This window comes from Sardina pilchardus, chromosome 8 (assembly GCF_963854185.1).
Source record: "Sardina pilchardus chromosome 8, fSarPil1.1, whole genome shotgun sequence".
Taxonomy (NCBI): domain Eukaryota; kingdom Metazoa; phylum Chordata; class Actinopteri; order Clupeiformes; family Clupeidae; genus Sardina; species Sardina pilchardus.
This window is the reverse complement of record NC_085001.1, coordinates 28,560,427-28,570,426: the sequence shown is the minus strand read 5'-3', so window position 1 is coordinate 28,570,426 and position 10,000 is coordinate 28,560,427. Positions and strand designations below refer to the sequence as shown.

Below are 10,000 nucleotides of genomic sequence, written 5' to 3'. Positions count from 1 at the left end.
CGTGAGGCGGGACAAAGGGTAAAATTGCTGTACAGTACAACGTAAAGCGGGACAGGTGGTCACCCTAGACGTCAGGCTACATCCATCCATCCTAGCATTATCATTAATTAATTCATTAATTCATTAATTCATTCATTCATTCATTCATTCATTCATTCATTCATTCATTCATTCATTCTGTGTTTCTTTCTTTCTTTCTGTCTTTATCCACTTATCCAGGCATCAAGGCATCCATCCATGACATCCATCTCTCGACCTCTCTGTCTGAACAGCTGGTCTGTGTGTCTCCATTCGTCTGTCAGTCTGTTGATGTTATTCTCTGCTGATAAAACATTGTTGTTTTCAATCTATGATCTGGCAGCCTGCTGATGCACTAGTCTGTGTAGTCATTTGATTGGCCATGGTAGTTTACAATCATTTCTTGTGTATTAGCTGCCCTGTGTATAAGTCGATGGGCAGTGTATTATGCAAGTGAAAAGAATCAAAAACATCTTGATATAATATTACCTGCCCTCATGTGTTAACCTCACAGCTGAAGAAATGTCGCAAAATCAATGTATAAGCTGCGGCTAATAGTTGGGAAATGACGGTATTACTGCATGGCAGCAGCATGCCTGCATTCCCTGGTGTGTTTCTGGAGGGGAGTGTAATGATGCAGTCTCGCTCATTCTGCTTGTCTGGCTGTTATCCACCTACGCCTGTAACTTAGATGCAATTGTGTAACAGCTAAATTACTACATGTGCAGCTGAAGTTGAATCTCTATATCCATTTACTGAGACACCAAATAGGCAGATGCGTATAGGCAGGGTTCAGCTTTCACACACATACACACACACACACACTCTCTCTCTCTCTCTCTCTCTCTCTCTCTCTCTCTCTCTCTCTCTCTCTGACACACACACATACTGTACACACACACCTTCATTCTAGTGTTACTGTGTGTGTGTGTCTGTGTTGCCCTTGTCTATGGTGACTCATTCCGTGTCAGTGTTACTCTAAATGATGAAGTCATGTTATCTGCTCCTGTCTCTCTGTACTCTGTCACAGTGTGTAGTTAGTCTGCTTTAGATTCACAATGACTTGAGTGACTGAAACATCTTTTTCTTTCCCCCTCCACACACACACACACACACACACACACACACACACACACACACACACACACACTTACACACACAGCTAGGTGACCTGGAGAAGAAGCACGGTATGCTGGAGATGAACGCTCGTAGTCTGCAGCAGAAGCTGGAGTCTGAGAGGGATGTGAAGCAGAGGCTCATGGATGAGGTACAGCAGCGCACCTGTCTAACTCGTTTCTCTCATTTTCTATTTTTGTTATTTTTGAGACAAATCATTCTCACTGCATCCATTTTTCAAAAATGTGAACTCTTCAAGGCAACCATTTACTTTGAGCTTCTTTCAATAATGAATGGGAACATTTAAAGTTTCTAAAAAAGGTGCTTGAGTTAGCTAACATGGAAGCAAATCCTGTCCTTCTGTCTGGGTGAGAAGAGTTCCAAAAGCAGCTTCTGTCCATATTGGTTCTGTCTGAGTGTTCCGTGTGAACGTGAAGTTCCAGAAGCAGATTCTGTGCGTGTTCCATTCTGTGTTAGTGTTCTGCCTGAGTGTGAAGAGTTCCAGAAGCAGATTCTGTGCGTGTTCCGTTTCTGTGTGAGTGTTCCGTCTGAGCGAGAAGAGTTCCAGCAGGAGATGCTGTCTGAGTTCTCTCCCCCTGTAGACAGCAGCCAGCTCTGTTTGCTGCACTCAGACCTCCCTTATGTAACTCTCCACACCAACTTCCACTTGTCTTTACTGTCAGCGCTGAGGCTTATATAACACTATGCATTAATATAGATGATCTTAATATAGTTCTCTCTCTTTTGTCTGTGTCTTACTCTCTGTCAATCCATGTTTGTGTGTTTCTATGTGTGTGTGTGTGTGTGTGTGTGTGTGTGTGTGTGTGTTTGTGTCGGGTGTATGCACATACAGCAAGGGAAGCTGCAGCAGCAGCTGGACCTGCAGAAGAACCACATCTTCCGCTTGACGCAGGGTTTGCAGGACGCTTTGGACCAGACGGACCTGCTGAAGACCGAGAGGACAGACCTGGAGTACCAGCTAGAGAACATCCAGGTACCGAGGATTGGAGAGGGAGTGCGTTCTAAGAGAGAACATCTGTTCTGGCTGGGCAACACCAGGAGAACATTCAGTTACAGACGATTCGAGAGAGAGTGTCCTAAGAGATAAGAGAGAACATCGGTTCTGGATAGAGAACTTTCAGAACACTCTACTAGAGAGAGTGTCCTTAGAGAAAGCATTGGTTCTGGCTGGACAACAGCTGCAGAACATTCAGTTACAGACGTCTGGAGAACATCCAGTTACGGTGGTTTGGAGAGAGAGTTTGTCCAAAGAGAGAACATCTCTTCTGGACAGAGAACATTCAAGCAACATTCAGGTACAGAACACCCTACTAGAGAGAGTGCTGTAAGAGACCATTTGTGCTGGCTAGACAACAGCTAGAGAACATTCAAGCAAAGAACATTCAAGCAGATTAGCAGAATGCATCTCACTATAGCACAGCTAGAACCTGACAGAACCTCAAGGTAAAGAGCAGTCCGGCTCAGAATATTGAGCTAAACAACAGGTTAGAAGAGAACACATTAGAACATTCAAGTAGAGTACATCTCACTAGTGCAGAGGTGGAACCGCAAAGCATTTCCAGAACTACTGAATTCAGTCGGTCAACTTTGGAGCAAAAACAAACAAACACACATTAGCACATAGTCACACACACACACACACACACACACACACACACACAAACACACATAAATCAGATAGGGTTAAAGCAGAGTAATGAAGGATCTTTGCATAAATGTACTCACATAAGCACAGTCGCATCAGTTCTGCAAGTTCAAGTGTCTTGCGAGGGCCAAACTGATGCCCTTCTCTCACCCTCCTGAGTCTAACAACAGGTTAGAAGAGAGCATATTCAAGTAGAGAACATCTGACTAGTGCAGCTGTGGAACCTCAAAGCATTTCCAGAAAGTTAATGAATTCAGTCGATTCAGCCCAACTTTGGAGCGAAAACATGGCCGAACTTTTCACCTTCCCTCCCCGCTCTCCCGAGTCCCTGATGGTCAGCATGAATGCTGCATGTGTGTGTGAGCCGACTGACAGTGCTGCTCTGGCGCCCCCTGCAGGCTGTGTACACCCAGGAGAAGGTGAAGCTGGAGGGAACCATCACCCAGCAAACCAAACTCATAGACTTCCTCCAGGCCAAGGTGGACCACCCCTCAAAGAAGAAAAAGGTTACACACATTACACATAAAGGAAACCTTTTCAAATACACACTTCAATTTCCCTAAATGTGTGCCTTTGATCAATGAGCCACACATGCAGCCATGCTTTCTGTTCATTATCAAAGCAGAGATATGATATGACATGATATGATATGATATGATATAAAATGAAGCTGGTAGATGTCTTTGGAATATGACTTTATTTGACTCATCTAATACAGACACTGACCACACTGTACCATTCATCAAAGGTTGCTTTCTGCTTTGTGTAGGACTTGCATGTAAAGATGTCTGAGCCATGTTTACAAAGATCACATAGTCCTCTGGTAAATCATCTCCTTAACAATATCTAACATCCCTGTTGAAGGAATGCATCTAATTACTGATGTCTCTGTAATCGACTAATGAGTGTGGAGAATGCCTTTGAAAATTCCCATTAATGTCTTGCCTTGTCTTGCTTTGTGTAAATACATGTACCTTGATATAATCTCTATTGACTATCCTTAAACGGCATGCAGACTTCCTCTCTAGAATGCCCATAGACAAAGCCTCTAGAATGTTCTTCTAGAGCCTCGCCATAGAACACAAACTGGGAATTTACTCAAAGACATCTCTTGAAAATACCTCAAGTACTATTTTTCTTTAAAGCAGCACTATGTGAGTTTTGGTATTAAAATGGGTGAGCTAGCTACCTAATGTAAAAGGCACCTGAAGTTACGCAAACACCACCCAAATCCTTATTGGCACTGCTACTGTAGAAGCTTGCTAACTGGTGTCTTTATTTCGATTATATAGACAGCAGTGGCATGCTGTAAAAGGTTTTTATTTCATTTAATTGCTAACTTAATAGCCAGATAAAAACATTCCTCAAAAAGTAAAATTATTTTACATAGTGTTGCTTTAAATGTCATAAGACATTTTTTGAGAGCTTCCCTTACATGGGACCTCTCAAAAAAAAGTCCCTGAAAAAAAAAAAAAAAAAAAAAAACGTTCTAAGAATACATGTTGAGTGTTTCCACGGCGACCTGTGAACGTCGTTAACCCATGCGTGCCTATGCAGCAGGGGATCTTTGGCGGGCGCCGGAGAGAGGACCTGCTGGCTGCGCTGGCAGCCCAGGGGCAGGGGGGGCAGGTGCCCAGCGTGCCCGCCGTCACCCCCGTGCCCCTGCAGTACAGCGATCTGAAGAACGCCCTGGAGAAGGAGCGCTCCCGCTGCTCAGACCTGGAGGACGCCCTGCAGAAGACCCGTCTGGAGCTGAGGGACGGTGAGGAGACAGCGGGGCGTGGGGCTCTTTCTTTCTCATTTTCTCTCTCTCTCTCTCTCTCTACCTCTCTTTCTCTCTCTCTCTCTCTCTCTTTCTCACTCTCTACCTCTCTCTCTCTCTCTCTCTCTCTCTCTCTCTCTCTCTGTGACATTGGTAGAATACCTGCATGGAGAGATGGTGAGGAGCCATCAGAGCATGTGGCTCTGTGTGTGTCTCTGTGTGTGTGTGTGTGTGTGTGTGTGTGTGTGTGTGTGTGTGTGTGTTGAGAAATACGGATTTCAATGTTGGACTTCCTGCTTTCAATTATGTAAAAATCAATATTTTACATCATTGAAAGCAAGGAGTCCTATTCATGGGTTTCTTTGAAATCCGTATTTCTCCCATCTCTAGGCAAACTGAGGGAATGATGCACGACCATTCAAAAACATGACTGGTTTTCTAAAGATACAAAGCTTAATGGTAATCGGTGAAGTGTCCCTTTAAGGCCCAGCTATTCTCATTCATCCAAGTTCTCACCTTGACTTTTCCAATACATTTTATTACAGTATGTTCTTTTAGCTTCCATTTCTGCTATGCTCTTTTATCTGTATATTTCTAAAGCACTTTACATTGCCCCTGTGTTTGAGCTGCACTATAGAAATGAACTTGCCTTGACTGTCTCTCTCTTTATCTGTGACATTGGTAGAATACCTGCATGGAGAGATGGTGAGGAGCCATCAGAGCATGTGTGTGTGTGTGTGTGTGTGTGTGTGTGTGTGTGTGTGTGTGTGTGTGTGTGTGTGTGTGTGTGTGTGTGTGTGTGTGTGTGTGTGTGTGTGTGTGTGTGTGTGTGTAACATTGGTAGTGTCAGGCCACTCACTCACATCAGAGGGAGTATCTGTAAAGCACCACAGCACACAAGCAAGCATAGTAAACAAGCCTCCAACAACCTTTGGCACAATAGCCAGTTTCCTACAAAACTGCTTTTGGTTAAAACACCACTCCTCTACCATTATTCCTCTACTGCAAGTTCCTCCACCAGGTCTAGTGTATAAACACACTATCTCCTTCAGTATGGCTAACACAGCTCTGGTGCTAGCTTTGCTTGCATTTTTTCCAGTTCTAAAAAGTACTGTGCCACGACAGTATTTCTAACATAGTATAAAAAGGTGTTTTATGCATCCTGTACCTGCATGGCAAACAGCAATGGAGCTACTGCACCATTTACAACCGCTAACATAGCTAGTGTGCTAGGTTTGTTAAGGCAGCAGCCAGAGAGACCTGCTCTGCCCTTCAACAAAGCTAGCGGCATCTTAAATTGCTGTCAAACGAGCGATTGAGGCTCAGCAGGAAGCATCGGCGTGATTGAACTCAGGCCTGACTATGGCTTGGCCCTGTCATAGCGGATTAGTCCATCTCCATATAGGGGGAGACATCTTAAGAGCTCCTGGCTCAAGCCTCATGAAAATTCATGTGCTCACGCAGGTGTAGGACATGCAGGGTTACAGAGCCTGACAGGCAGGCTGCACCGGGTGTGCTATTGAAGTGCTCCGTTTACACAACGTAAAAATAGTTTTTATTATTATTATTATTATTACTACTATTATTAGCAGTAGTAGTAGTAGTAGTAGTAGTAGTAGTATTAATATACCCTGGTACTGTACATCAACATATATAATACAAAATAAGTATCACAATATCTATTTTGTATTTCTTTATAATATACAAAACAAAATATTGAAGGTATCTACATAACAGCGACATGACACTGTCATGTACATGTCAAACATTATAACAAGTCATAAACGTTAGGTTTAATGTTTGGGTTCGGGTTCGGGTTCGGGTTCATGTGGCATGACAATGTCATGTCAATCTTATGTAGATATCTTTAAGTAAACCCTCCTGCACCCCCAGAATTGATTTTTTTTTAGTCCCATTGATTTCAGTGGAAGCTATTTGTAGCAGCATTCCACACCAGGAATGGAATGCTTCAGTTAAATGTCTGGTAGTAGCCTGTCCGTGAGACATATAGATCATTACCCTTAGCAAACACCCCATTTCATCTAGAACATTTAATCCAATTCCTCAAGGGCTCTTACATTGTGTTTATTCATTTATCCAGGTACATTGTCCTAAAACAGAGTGTATGACATTTATCCAATTTCATAATTAATTTGGTTTTCTGAAAGAGCAAGAGCAAGAGAGAGAGAGAGAGAGAGAGTTGAGCCCTTTTTACTAATCAGCTCAACTCTCTCTCAAATTCAAATTCAAATTCAAAGGAGCTTTATCTCTCTCTCTCTCCCTATCTCTCTGTCTCTCTTCACCTGATATAACCTCATGCCTCTGGCCTCTGCCTCCCGCAGCTATCCAGTTCAAGGCCATCGATCACGGGGGCACCCCTGCCACCCCTGGCCTGGTGCGCCAGCAGCTCATGATGTCGGGCAAGTCCAACAAGTCCCCTGAGCACCAGCCCAACCCGGGACCCCTGGGGCCCTCCAACTCCGGACGCCGCAAGGAGAGCACCAACGAAGGTGAGTCCCTCTTAGTGAGGCCTCGGAGCTCACACCCACACAGATCCACTATCCTCTCGTAGCTAGAACTTCTAATAGCTCAAAAGAATGCCATTCACCAACTCAACACGATAGATCCACAACCAACTCCTCACAATAGATCCTCAACTAACTGAACACAATATCATTCACCAACTCAACACGATAGATCCACAATCAACTCCTCACAATAGATCCTCAACTAACTGAACACAATATCATTCACCAACTCAACATGATAGATCCACAACCAACTCCTCACGATAGATCTACAACTAACTGAACACAATATCATTCACCAACTCAAGACAATAGGTCCTCCACTTACTCAATACAAGAGATCCTACACTAAGTCAACACGATAGATCCACAACCATCTCCACACAATAGATCCTCAACTAACTAAGCACAATATCATTCACCAACTCAACACGATAGATCCACAACCAACACCTCACTAAAAATCCTTCACTTACTCAATACAAGAGGTTCTACACCAACTCAACACAATATACATGTACTGTACCCTCATCATTGAACACAATAGATACTCTATTGTCTCGACTCAATAGGTCCTTCACCAACTCAACACAGTAGATCCTTTACTAACTCAACACAATAGTTTCTACACCATTGCAAAACAATATACAGTACCAATTGAACACAATAGATTCTGTACTAACTGTACTTACCAATATATCCTTTATCAACTGAACTCAATAGATCTACAGTACTACTACTACTACTAGCATATCCCAATGATGCTTGCAGTATAAGCTGGACAGACACTGTGCGATTTTGATCTGATTTTAGACCTCAGCTGGCTCTGCAAAACAGGCTCTGAGAAATTCGGCTGAATGCCGGTCCAATCGGTTGTCGTTTGTCATGCAGTTTGAGCAGTGTGTGAATGTACATTGTGAACACAGTAGGCGTGACCAATTAAGGTGTGTGGTCAGTTACTGACTGACACGATTGAGAAAAATCGCACAGTGTCTACTTTATTCTCTACCGTTACATCACATCTCTGTACAGATGAAGGTATTGTCCTTACCTGCCCTTTCTGTAATACACTCTACACAGCCTGTTAAGCTGAAAAGGGAAAAGCTGGTGTTGAGCTCTTCTATTCTCGTTGGTTTCTCTCTGATCCCTCTCTCTCTCCTCTCTTCCGATCTCTTCTCTCCTCTCCTCCTCTGGTCTGCCTATGAATCATCCTCTCTCTCACACCCCAACAGACAAAAGAAGGGTGACTTTCGAAAGTAAGTTCCGTTGTAACGGCCTGAGGAAGCCTAGCGTTCTTTTCATGTTATCTTTTTTATTATTATTTATTTATCTCCCCAGATTGGAGCCGTGTCTGGACTAGAACTGGTTTAGGTCCTGGCCCAGATCTGGTCCAGACCTGTTCTAGAACAGTTCTAAACCAGTTCTAGGTCTGTTCCAGACCTTTTCTAGACCTGCTCTAGACCAATTCTAGGTCTGTTCCAGACCTTTTCTAGATCTGTTCTAGACATGTTCTAGATCAGTTCTAGACCTGTTCTAGACTCGGTCCCCATCTGGGTCCCTGTCCCCCTTTGCTCTCCCCTAATACTAGCACACACTAGCCGTGGCGGCTGGGCCAGATTTAGAAGCTCTGCACCAGAATCAAAAAGCGACACTTAAGGACACAGAGAAGCTCTTAGTTCAGCCCAAGGGCTTCGGTCAAAGCATTCTTATTCGTATGACAGATCCACTTCCTCCTGAATCAGCAATGCTAGCAAAGACACACCATGCCGTGACACTGGGCATCTTTAAGGAATATGACTGGATGTCGTCCCAGCAGATAGTTCTTTTACTTATCAAAACAAAACACAAACAAACAAACCAAAACACTTGATGAGTAGAGTACACAGCGAGTATGTTCTCCTTTCTCTGAGTGCAAGGCTTTGTAAATCTGAAGCATGTGGGCCCTGTTTGAGTTCTTTAGAGTTGAATTATCTTCCCCTGGTTAATCCTCCTGCCGAGCCCGTCTCTGGGAGTGGGAGATTGCATGTGCCATTCCCCCTGCTTCCTGCTGCGAGACCACAAGCGCCTCAGATGATGATGATGATGATGATGATGATGATGATGAGCCTGCTCCTGTCTCTGTCTCTCTTTTTCTCTCACCCGCTCTCTCTCTACCTCTCTCTTTCTCTCTGTCTCTCTCTCTCTGTCCCCTGTTCTCTCTCTCTCTTCCTCTTCTTCTGCCCCCCTCACTCTTCTTTTCCCTCTCCCTCTTTCTCTGCCCCCCCACTCTCTCTTTCTCTCTCTTTTTCACACACTCACTCTCTCTCTCCCACTCTCTCTTTCTCTCTCTTCCTCTTCCTATCTCCCTCTCTCTCTCCTCTGTCTTTCTGCTTTTGCTTTCTTGACCACTCCCCATCTCACTCCGTAGGTGGTCACATCATTGCTATTTAGTTGTCTTCTGATATCCTGTCTTATCAACAAACAAACATTACATAGACACACAGCATTAGACAATGTAAGAAGACACAGTTTGAAACCAGGTATAACTGTCTACATAATCTGACAATCTGTCTTTCAGAAAAGCAAGTATAATCTCACAGTCATAAAGTGAGCAGTTTAAAGTATTTCAGTGGTTCAAAACCTGGAATAAATGTCTGCACTTTGAGTCAAACAGGGGTATCCTCTCAGCATAAAGCAATATAAATAGTCAAATAGACATGTTTTCGTCAATGTTTTTATTTTCGTCACTGATAAACACAGCTGTTCAACTATTTTCTGTAATGTTATACTGTAATAGAAAGCTGTTTTAGCCACCAAAGTAGTGTTTGGCTGTGGACATGCTGTACAGTATTTTGTTGCCATTGTTACAAATCACAGTCTCTGACAGAGTTAGATTCTGTCAGCATTGCAACACATTGCAACATTGGCACT

The 10,000-nt window shown here is 43.5% G+C and overlaps 1 protein-coding gene across 1 annotated transcript in view; it reads left to right on the top strand.

Moving 5' to 3' along the window:
- Positions 1-10,000, top strand: part of LOC134089167 (citron Rho-interacting kinase) — a 79,388-nt gene that overhangs the window by 52,413 nt on the left and 16,975 nt on the right. Inside the window, exons 19-24 of the mRNA XM_062543516.1 lie at positions 1,181-1,285; positions 1,988-2,128; positions 3,199-3,306; positions 3,570-3,623; positions 4,358-4,562; positions 6,905-7,072. Of these exons, the coding sequence (XP_062399500.1) occupies positions 1,181-1,285; positions 1,988-2,128; positions 3,199-3,306; positions 3,570-3,623; positions 4,358-4,562; positions 6,905-7,072 (781 nt within the window). The remainder of the gene's footprint in view (positions 1-1,180; positions 1,286-1,987; positions 2,129-3,198; positions 3,307-3,569; positions 3,624-4,357; positions 4,563-6,904; positions 7,073-10,000) is intronic.